The sequence below is a fragment of the Dioscorea cayenensis genome, chromosome 14 (assembly GCF_009730915.1).
Source record: "Dioscorea cayenensis subsp. rotundata cultivar TDr96_F1 chromosome 14, TDr96_F1_v2_PseudoChromosome.rev07_lg8_w22 25.fasta, whole genome shotgun sequence".
NCBI lineage: Eukaryota > Viridiplantae > Streptophyta > Magnoliopsida > Dioscoreales > Dioscoreaceae > Dioscorea > Dioscorea cayenensis.
Window position 1 is genome coordinate 3,597,033 of NC_052484.1, and position 12,296 is coordinate 3,609,328.

The 12,296-nt window shown below is 33.7% G+C and overlaps 1 protein-coding gene across 1 annotated transcript; it reads right to left on the reverse strand.

The window, feature by feature from the left end:
• Positions 1–1,196: 1,196 nt before the first annotated feature.
• On the reverse strand, positions 1,197–11,704 carry LOC120275502. The gene is made up of 10 exons (XM_039282107.1): positions 11,510–11,704; positions 9,118–9,352; positions 8,796–8,876; positions 8,525–8,694; positions 6,602–6,744; positions 6,340–6,517; positions 5,643–6,237; positions 5,081–5,193; positions 2,721–2,964; positions 1,197–1,746 (listed from the first exon to the last, which is right to left on the reverse strand). Exons 1-10 carry the CDS (start codon positions 11,665–11,667, stop codon positions 1,522–1,524), a joined length of 2,142 nt encoding a protein of 713 aa, XP_039138041.1. The 5' UTR covers positions 11,668–11,704; the 3' UTR covers positions 1,197–1,521.
• Positions 11,705–12,296: the final 592 nt, after the last annotated feature.

A 12,296-nucleotide genomic window follows, 5' to 3' on the forward strand; every position in this document is an offset into this window, starting at 1 on the left:
TACACCCCTGTGAAAACTTTACCCTTTGTTTTTTTTTCTTTTTTCCGAAAAAAGCCTTTGATATTTTCCGCTAGGGTCAATTAATTTAAAATATTATTAATGGCGGTGAGAAATAGTCAAAATAATTGTTTACTCTTTTCAAATATGTAACATTTTGTATTTAACTATGTAGATTATAAAGGGCTTATCATCTACGAATGTCAGTAGATAAGAAATCAATAGATGTTTGTAGTTAAATTTAAATCCAACAGCTGTGTTATCATATAGTTGTTAGCTACAGTAATCAGTGGGTCGAACCGAGTGTGATGAACGGTGTACAGTATATAATGCATTGATAACCATTCGATCATTGATCTAAACAGTGGCTATAGATTTAAACTGTCCAACTTTACATTTTGAACAATGCAAAGTGTGATGAACAATGAACATATTTAGGAATATAGTAGAGTGTGATGAATAGCATCATTTATGCACCAGTTTAATCATTGTTTTTTCTTTGTAAAAGGTCCGCGGTTTACATTTTGCTTTAATTATTTATTAGTTTCATATGATGTTTTTAGCACTTTGAGTTGTAACAACTTATACTATAATTATATTTTTACAAATATATTTATCTATACAACTATTGCATTTATAAAAAAAATTTAAGAAGTAGAATAATATTCATGGTTAATTTACTAGAGGAGTGTGTAGGTAAGATGTAAATAAAAAGAGAGATAATAATTAGATTACTTATATATATATATATATATATAGCTATAATTAGAAATTGATTTTAAATTTTCATAAAATTACAAATTTGTCATTGTCTGAATTTGTAATATCTTCTCTTTATTTGAGGGAAAAAGTATTTTGATAATTATGTATATATTTTTAAATTAGTTTTGACTAAAAGAGCACATAAATAAATAAGAATGATTTGCAAACATATATAACCATATTAAATTTGAAACAAAAAACCTTTCCTTTCAATGCTAATAAAATCTCAAATCAACAACATCAGTTTCATGCCATAATTATATTACAGTTGTTCAATTACTGAAAATTTCATAAATATATCTTTTGAAATTTCTTTCCATTTGTGTTTAACCTGAAAGAACACCCTGTTTAGTTGTAAACAAAATGAAGAAGCATACCAAGTTATAAAAATTTTACAGTAACCAACAAAAATGAGATTTCATTCATATTTCATGCTGTAAAACAAAACCAACCAACCTTGAACAATAATATATATACATCATCATTTTCGGAAGCGAAGATGCTGGAGAAACACTTTTGCCAAAAGCCTTTTCTTCTGCAATTTTCTTCACAGAATAGAGTAAAAAGATGAGAACAATTAGTTGTTCAATCAAACCGAGCCTCTGCGATTTCAGAATCAGACGGTAGTTATCATCAGTGAACTTTATTCATTTCGTATGCATATTCATTTCCTAGCTTTTTTGTAAACAAAAATAAAATGGTTGCAGTTCAAGAATACGATTGCTTGAATTTGCTCGGTAGGACCTTAGGTACTAGAATTTATCATTTCTTTTTGTTTTCTTCAGAACGCAGTAGCTGGACAGGAGCGGCGGGAATACGGACCCACCACTCTCTTATTCGTCTTAATAACCGATCGCTGGTGTATTTCCTTAGTGGCATCTCCCTTGTGAACACCTCCAGGAAAGCTAAGACGAGCAAATGCTTAATCGGTACAAATGCAAAAACTGCTGCCATTGCTATCAAATATAACACCACCAGGTCTGTTGCCTGAAAGCATAAATGAGCACAAAATTAGACAATGTTAAATGTAAATACGAAAAGAATAATAAAGAGGGCGAGAATAAAAATCAGGATAGGAGACTCGATAACGTCTGAAGTAACAGATGCTAATGCAGAAAAAAGGATGATAGGTTGGAGGCAAGACAGATTGAAATTCAATAAAAAAGAACAAATCAGCTTAAAACAAACTCCAGAGACAAACAGAATGCACACAATGCTAAATCTAGCAAAGCCAAATAAAATTGCTTTCTGAATGTATTAAATAAAAATTTTCATTTTGGCACCTGAACTGCACAAATTTATTCGTTTCAAGCATTCCATCCAGTGTGGATGCTGATGTGGCCAAACACACAGGCAGATATATGTGACCCATGGTTGGATGAAGGAGCCAAAATGAACAAATTCATGAAATTCAAAAAATTGAAATGAATTTTCTATTTTAACTTAAGGGGCAAAATAAACAATTGCCCAAACTTTAGGAACTAGTAGCAGCTTTAGCCTTTTCTGAATTCTGGTGGTAGTTTGTAGCTTAAAATATGAGAAAACAACCTCAATCAAAGTAGAAAGAAGTTACAGGATAACTTGTAAAAGTATTTCTTCAGATCAGAAATTCTGACAGTTAACAACCTCTGTACATTGATCAAGTCATCCAAATACCACAAACTATCCAGATGTTATGCAGTTGCACAATCTGGAAAGATTCAAACAGCACAAAATTTTACGGACATCCAAATCATGCAGTTTTTTCAAAAGATGCGGGGAAATATCAGTTCATACTGCAGGAAAATGACATCAAAAGCTATGAACTGGAATATGATGCACCATGAAATGTATGTAAGCCAAATTATAAAGCAGAAACAGTTGTCCTTAGCCAGGCAAAGCCTCAAAAATGGATGACATAAAAAACTGTAACTGTACCATAACTGAAACAAGAGAAAGGATAGAATGCCAAGGAGTCAAACCTGTGGCATTGCACCTAACAAGAGTGCTCTTAGCTTCAAGAGAATAATGTTGGCAGCTTGGACATAGGTTTCAAGTTGTGAAATGCCTTCTTGCAAAATCAGAAGTTGTTCAACAGCATTCTTATTAGGGGGAGGAGTAACTTGAAAGCCTTCTAAGGGTTTTCCCTTACTACGGTATTTGTTCCAGATCATTATGATAGCAATAGAGAGGAAACTGCAAGGGAGAATATAACTGATCCAACCCCTGAAACTCACAGTAACATAAGTCATATACTGCAAGAAACAGAATATGAGGAAACAACTTACGTAAAACTTTTAGATCTAGTGAGTATAAAACAAACACATCAATATAGCAAATGGTTCTGTAGCATGCGGAATATCAGGGAATAGATTCAGCATACCAATCGCATAATAACACAAGATCATATCATGTTACAATGCAAAAGATGGATAATTGCACTACCTGTGGAAGCCACAATATCTTTTCCAATTAAAAAATTCTATATTTCATAAATTTTACAATGTTCTGCATTTCCAATCTCCAGAATTTTCATGTAATTTTATGTTTCTGTGAGGCTCCAAGAGAGCACTTGAACAAAACATCTGCTGCATGGGTTGGATGTAGGTAGTATTTGCTTATAGCAGTAAAAATTGGTACTGATTCCTTTGATTTTTAAACTACTGTCAGTTTTCACTTTATACATTGCAACCTCTTCTTTTAACCGTGTCCAAGTAAATCAAGTTACATGTAAACCATTTGTACTATAGTTCCATCTCTATGTGGAGTTTTGCTTATCTAAATTTATGCAAATATCTGTGTATGCTTAGTTGTAGGTCCCATGAATTATAAAATACATGCAGTAAAAATGAGGATTGCCATCATTTATTTTCCCATTACTTTTCTTATCATATGCGACTTTGATCTGTTACATATTAGGATTACTGCACTTCTTATGCCCCACTAAATCATGATAGGTGGATCAGTTGAGAACCTTCCAATGCTGTACCTTAAAATGAAAATTTGGGAATTTTAATAATTAAAGAAAAAGTACTAAAGACAAACTAAATATTTGCACAAGTTTCTTCATAATTTTAACCTTTGCGTGGAGATTTAATAACAGAGAGCTAAGATATGAATAAAAGAACTGATATCCAGATGGTCTAACTGCTTAAACTAAACAATGAGCACAAAGTTATTTGCAAGTCAAGATATTTGATATTTTGATGAGTATAATTTAATGGATACTAATTTGTAGGCTCTAACAATGCTTCTTTTAGTCAAGAAAGATGTTTTTGAGAAATATTAAGAGCAAAGTCAATTTAAGTTCACAAACCAAAAATTATTTTATTAACATGACATTATTAAAGTGAAAGGGCTACTATCATGATGCATTTTACTTATTATTAATTGGATTTACATGCTAAATTTGCATAATTCAATTCACTTTAGAAGCCTTAAACAATATCAAGTAGCACATAAAGAGTTCCAAATATATTTGTTTTGATTGTAATTTCCAATCTTTCTGTCTACTACTCTAACCCCAATTAGAGCTTCACTTGTGTTAACTTAATAAAATTTGAAAGATGAAATTAGCACGAATACAAAGATTCCAAAAAGGCTTTTTAATTTTTTAAACACCCTTATCTTCTTAAAAGGGTCACTTAATGTTCAACATTAAATCTTGCCTATCTTGTACATATAACTTATCTGATGCGCGCAATTGGACATCAATCATTTTCCTTTGATGCTAACTGAGTCAAAAACAAACAACAACAACAACAACAACAACAAACAAACAAACAAACTAACTAACTTGAACAGTGGATAGGCTACAAGAAAATTGCTTAAATGTAACAATTTTATCCATGCAGAGACTTTTTTAAGCTTCTGAAAATTATCAAAAAGATCACTTTAAGTTCCTCTTGGGAAAATCTTCTTGAGAATGAATATTCAATCTAAAAAACTATGCTCCAGAAGCAATAGGATAGTGCCACCAGGAATACTGTTTTATAGAAGCATTTATAAATAGAACCATAAAAGTAAAATGTTCGTAAGCTACCAGTAAGTCATAAATCAATGTGCTATAATAGATTTAGATAAGCACTTGACAATATGTATTTATATGTCAACTATAAGTACAACAAAAAGAAAATACAGAAAATAAAATAATAAAAGACTAGAAATCTCCACCTCAAAAATAAGGATGACATGAAGGATATTTCTTAAAAAGGTAAAGCTAGTGAATTTTATGACAGCTTATCAGACAAATCAGAATACAGTAAGAAACAAACAAGTCAGAACTCAAACCAAAGTGCAAAAACTTGTGCTTCCTTATCTTATGTCATAATCTAAACGTTACCTGTAAACAACATAAAGAGATACAGCCAAGAACATGATGGATTTAAAAGGATCTTCCCAACTTGATAGAAATCGAAGATACTTGCCTAATTCCACCAAAGGAAAAAGTAATGCCTGCAACAGACGAGGAAAATAAACATAAGAGGAATTCCAGCTCACCCTTGCCCACCTCAGAAAACAACAGGATTTGGTTTGGCAACACATCACACGGTGGCAGCCCAGACTTTAGCACAAACAGAAGTAGGATATGACAGATATTGTGTTTACCATTATAAGTTATTTCATCTACCTTGCATATAACAATTATATATACACAAAGTAACAAAACATAAGAAACAGTATACTATAATGAAGAAGATATAGTACTTTCTTCATAATTTCTTATTGCTGTGTTCATATGGCCATTTGCCATTCATAATAATAAGTAGCAAATGAAAGCATCATGTAACTGCTCCAGACCAATGTGAAATTTGAATACCCAGTATTAACTTATGGCAAATCACATGGAACAAGTGGGCTAAAATGCTTTCAAATCTAATATTAGAGTATTTATAATCATATACCTGCATGACAGCCAAGTTTGTATCAATCCCTTCAACTTTCACCTGATCAAGCGTTGCGCGAGCAGCCTCAACTCTACCAGAGTGGCAAATTGATTCTCTCAAAGCCAGTTCCAGGGGACTTTGGACACCAACACGAACAACCCATCCAGATAAGTCTTTTTCTTCAGTCATGTATGGGTCTTTCAACGACATTAAACCCAGTCTGGAAAGTGTAAGTAATGAAGCCGGTAAAAGAGCTGCTTGTGACTTATTTGATACACTTTCTGTGTTGTGTCTCTGAAATCCAGTATGCAAAAGCAGCAACTGACTATATAAAGCCTCCAAGATAATGTCTCCTTTTGGCAATTTTTCAGTTAAGTTGAAGGCAAGTGTGCTCTTAAAATGAGAGGGAGCCATATGAAAAGCTTCTTTCACGGCACGGTAACGGAAGATACCTAAAATGGCCATTGATAACACTTCTTCCCTCTGAATCTCTTTAAGATTAAACTTTTTAATGAATCTGTGCATATTTAATACTTCCCGAATTATTGCCAGCCAGTAGTCTCTTCTTGTGTGGCCTTTGAATTCAGGAAACTCCAAAAAGATAGGCTCTGTACTGTAAAAGGGTGCAGTCAAACAATGTTTTTCACTTATAATCAAATTATGCAAAATCCAAAAGCAAGGAGTTTGAAATGCAAGATAAAGAACAGATACTTACATAGTTGTTGATTTATACATCACAGCCTTGTCAAAGAGCCGTGTGCCTAATGGTCCTGTCATTTCGCGTTTTACCACCTGTTTCAAATCTGTTGCTAAGTCATATCTGGCAGGCTTATCATATGAACCCACTCCTAATGATTCGAAGTAGAGAGCATAATTGGTCAGCGTTAGCCTTCCTGTCATAAAGGTTAAACCTCAGAGTTGGAAAAATGCATGGTCCCTTATACCTAAAAAGTAAAACTAGACATTAAATGCCAAACCAGGCCATGCAGCTATCCCGACATGTTGTAGAACAGGCTGAGTAGGCATGACACCATCAACATCTAAGATAATTTCTCCATCAGCAAGTTGAAGGTTTGAAGTGAATGAAGATCCTATTAAGCCCTTTGCAGATTTGAGCACTCTGCAGTGCAACAAACAGATTATACACGACATGCCAACATTGAAAAACATAGCACAGCCATTGTATGTTATATCCCAATTGCTGCAATGGCCAGTGTATACAATGTAATGTAACTAAAACCATAATATAAGTTGCCAACATTGCTTATGTTATGGAAGCATTTAAATTGGCTAAATTTACCATGTTTGAAGTTGAAAAATTAGAAGAGGAAAGGGAACGAAAGTAGATGGAATTCAATTATCTGAAATTTGTAATGGAGCATAACAATAACCCCATCCTAAATTCACTTTTGCAGATTTGAAGTACTGGAAGAAAAGATAGATGAGCTTCCCTTTCAAAGCTTTACAAATTTCAGATGCAGAAATTTTTCAATGCCAATGTATTTTCATTTTGTTAACCCAGGACCCTTGGGAGCCACATTATGACAGAAGATGTTGGCTAGGAGAAAAGGAAGACATGCACCCAAGTCATTAAGAAATTGAGTTTGATGTAACTATAATTACCAAAATTCAAGATCATAATATTATGCATGCTCTTTTATTATACCCCATATTGCATAAATAGAATGAACTAATAAAAAAAGAAATCAACAAACACTAAATTCAGATATTGAAAATTGGGGGAGAATAAGTTTAAGTATGTAAACTCAGAGCATGTATAACATTAAGAAAAAAGCAACTAGTGCAGAATATGAAAAAAAAAAAAAATTCATATAAAGCATCTTAAATATGATGACCACAAAATAGTTTATTGACAAAGCATGTCAGACTGCATTGCAAGTTTGTCTTTTTTCCCCTACGGGAATAGTATGCCTTCATGGTTGCACTTACATACTACCAGAAAAAAGCAATTGGAGCACAATGTACCACTTTGAGATTTGAAAACTATATGCCTATTCCAATGTTCAGGAAAACTGACCTGACAGGCTTGTTTAGAGACCGACATGTTTGTCTTGATTTCACCTCGCTGACCTTGTTGCAGGTCACAGAACAATACAATTTCACTCATCACTATTCAATATATAGCCTTATGTTCTTTCTTGACTCTCGAAATATCAAAGCCATGCAAGGTTATTTCACAAGTGGCACACAAAATACACAACCACAGACAGTTATCATATCAACCAAATAACATTGGTAAGCAAGGCACCTGGTCAGATACCCAGCCATGATTTTAATAGATGCTAAATTGACTATTATATCAGATAGGCTGGACTGACAAAATAATCTTCTTTGTTCCCAAATCCCACCAAAAATACAATGTAAACTGAGAAGGTCCAGCAGCCACGTTTGACGTCTGGTTCAAAAAACTATGTTCCATGAAACAAGACAAGTCTCAAAAGCCTTTCAAAGTGAAGAATTATTATCCTTGCCTTAGCAAACCATATCATTAAGATTTATAACCTCTGAGCACTTCTTTCTAATCTAAGCACGCTTTGCAAGTTGTCATGGTAAAAATCTTCCCTTTAAATGACCAATAAAAATTTCTTATCTCAGTTTGGCAAGGAAAATTGTGCTCTTACTTTACCCTTAGAGAACAGATGGTTAAAAATAAACTTTTGGTAAAGTACCAAATATTGTATATCAAAAGGTTTATTAACAGCTTTGCTTTAGGTCAAGTAACTGTCTGGCATATATTTTGAAGTTTATTGGAAAAAAAAAAGTATCATGCAATGGCCACTTGAAAGTATTTATTAAAGATCATGCTAGTGAACATATCTACAGAAGAGAATCCATGAACTTAGCAACTTATCAGGATAGCCAGAAACAAGAATGCATACTTGTCAAGGCTTTTGAGGTACTTGCTGTATATGAGAAAATGTAGTTGGCCACATGAAGTGCTTGTAAGTGCATCAAAGAGGTTTTGAACAGTGATGACATCTGCTACAGAAGGACATGCAGAAACTATTCTTTTAAAAGCTTCTGATCCGACCGTCTTTTTATCATCAACCTGTAAGAAGATGACCTCGTCACATACAAGTCACAATCCAAATGTCTAAGAAAATGAACTATTCAGCAAAAAGAAAGTAAAACCATTGCAGGAAGACTAACTTGCACAGCCATAGAAGTAGAATTAGTATAGAATAACGATCCACCATCTTCATCCTCAACTTCTGGAACACATGCGGTTCCCTATTACAACAAACAGATACTTTGAAACCTATAGGAAAAGATGATCACCTTGAACCTTGTCAAATACAAGAGTGGAAGGTTGGCAAATTAAAAAGAGATCAAGTAAAAATAAGCCACTAACATGCTTGCAAATTAAAATTTCAAATTACGAGAAATAAATACAACTGCATAACTACACAGAATGTCAAATAGGAAGTACTGAAAGGCTACAAAGAGCTGAAAAAAAGTTCAAGTGTCTCACTTTAGATAATGATTCACTCTCTGTAGCAGGAGCTTCCCAAGCAAGCATCATATCAAATGTCAAACTTTGGAACTCCTTATCAGCCAAATAATCTGGACGTCTAGTTACAAAATGAAGAGCTTTATATGAACAAAACTCTAATAAATGTCTTGCATATGTATCAGGTTGCTTAAGACTGTCAGGCAGCTCAGTCTCAAAAAGCTGCTGCAACTCTTGTGTTGATAAAAGAAGTATCCTGTAATTGCAGAATTTTCACTGAGGCTTGTTGTTCAAGACAGCTTTTCTCATAAAAAAATGGAGAGGTGTATAATAAAAACACGTTTTTACATGTGTAGGCTTTCATACACATATCATCCTTACCCAGCAGCAATTACCTTTACCCAACACCTAGCTGAAAATACCTAACTCCATTAGATGCTCCATGATGTCATGATGTCAAATCTTTCTTTGCAAATTACTACGTAATGGCCAAAGATAAGTGTTGCTGGAAATATGTAACTTGAATACTCAAGAATCTTTCTTTGTAGATTCTATCCAGAGGCAAGATATTGAACAACTAGGATTTTTTGAAAGCATATCTCTCAAACCATCAATGACCTTTCAAGTTGATTGTAAAGGAACTATGCAAAATTAAAGCAATTTAAGATAAACAAACTTTAGTAACAACATTCTAAAGTTGAATGCACATGATGGTTACGGATAACAGACTTTTGCATTAAATGTAAAATAAAGACTTTGCATCTATAGTATAGAAACTTTAGTAGCAATATTCTAAAGTTTAATGCATATGATGGCTAATGGATAAAGAAGAATTTTATATTAAATGTGAAATGAAAACTTTGCACATGAGAATCATCAAAAAGTTAAAAGTAAATTGATGAACTTCTGTCCTTTCTGTAAACTTTGATGGCAAGCACAATATAGGCAGTATTGTTAAGGCATGTGCCCAGGCGAGCCTCGGCACTAAGGAAGAGTGCAAAATGGGCACCTATATAACCTTTAGGTGAGATGCTTTTGATAAGGCTCACACTTTTGGCACTTTTCTACTCCTTCGTCTGAGGCTAAGGTGAAAAAAAAACGTGCGCCTCATTGAAATGTCAGTTAGGTTTTCCTTTTCTTGAAAAAAAAAAAAATTGATTATTCTTTAAAAGTCAAAACTTTATTTAAAACTTCATAAATGACTTAAAAAGTAGATTTAGAATTTGAATCTAATGATGATTTTTAATTATTTATATTTAGAATAGATTTTAGGAAAAATGGTTAAACTTCAAAGTCATTAGTCTTAAAACAATCTTTTGATGTAATTAATATCATTATTATCTTATATTAAATATATATAATTATTGTATATATATACTTGTGCATGCATGAGCCTTACTTTACTCAGACGAAAACTTTTTTCAAGCCTTGAACCTCGGGCAATATAAAGGTTCTAGCACCTAAGATGCACCTTGCCCTTGACAACATTGAATATAGCCATATGGTTGACAACAATAAACAAAGAGTTTTTCCTTGTGATGAACATCTTCATTTTTACTTTAAATTTCTCGTGATAAAAAATCTGTCACTGAAGCTTGCAGCTACATACAGCTCTTGTCATAACATAATAAAGTGTCCACACTAAGGAAAGATATCCTCCCAGCGAGATTTGCTTAATGCACATTTCTTAAACCCTCAATGTCCCTTTCGGAACAATGAAAAATTCAAGCCATGCAACATAAAGAAACTTTATGTGGTGACCCTCTAGATTTAATGAACTTCAATAGTCATAAAATGCACAAATTCAATCTTAATAGTGAAATTCAGACTCTTAACCTAAGAATCATCAGAGCTGCAGATGAATCAATATTTGAAGGAAGGTCCAGTATAGCAATATGGTTGAAAAGAAACCTTTTTTAATAAAAAAAAAAAAAAAGGTTTCTTGTGATCAATAACGAGTTATCAGAAGATTCAAGTATCTTGCGTATGAATGAATCTATCATCACAATTCCAATTTCCATAACAGAGACAAAAATAAATAAATAAATCAATCAATCAATCATCCTTAGACCAACTATACTCAAATTCAAGCTTTCCACAAAAACAGAGTCTAATCACACAGACACTCCCCACAAGTCAAAACATTTCAACCTCCATTCTCTCTCAAACAAGTGATAACTACAAAGACCAAAACCGAATCCTCCATCTCCATATTCCGCAGCTGAAATCCAAGAAACGAAATTCTAACAACAAACAAAACCCCATCTCCTCCTCCATCTTTAGAACATAGAACATCAAAGATCGCATGAAAATCAAAATAAAGCGACATACGGAGAGAGAGATAGAGATAGAGATAGAGATAGAGAGAGAGAGAGAGAGAGAGAGAGAGAGAGAGAGAGAAAGAAAGAAGAACCTGGAACAGCGGGAGAGGACGGAATTGGCAAGGGGGGAGAGCTGGGGAATGGGATTAGGATCATCGTCGGCATCCGAGGAGCTCCTCCTCCGTCGCACGCTATCGAGCAAGGATTTCAAGGAGCCTTGGCGCAAGAAGAGGTTCTCCAGCATCGCCATTGTTGCCCTATGATCTCCTTCTCATAGATCCAAGAACAGAGACAGAGGGAGAGAGCGCTCTTTTGGTCCCACATTTGTGGGCTCCACATGAGGCCCATCAAGAAAAGCACAATAAATTATTAATTGAACACACACGCGCACACATATATATAGGAAAACATCATCTAGGGACGTCCCTAGATTTCAATTCTAGAGATGTTTTTAAATCTAAGCCGTTGGATCATCATCCAATGGTTGATTGATTATATAAACACTGTATAACTTTTTACTGTTCATGATCACTGTAGAACGCGGTTTCTACTGTTCATAATGATAAGAGCCGTTAGATTTTCATCCGATGGCTATTATGAACATCCCTAGATTTGAAATCTAGGGACGTCCCTAGATAATAGGTTCTCTATATATATATATACATATATATATATACTTAATATTAATCCTATCCCCCAAATTTACTATTCATCTAATTTCTTCCTGAGTGGACATTTGGCAAGATATTATTGGTATATTTAGCAAAGTATTATTGGTAGATGGTTGGATGTTTTGTTCCAAATATACTATTCATCTAATTCCTTCCTGAGTGGACATTTGGCAAGATATTATTTTACTATTCATCTAATTTCTTCCTG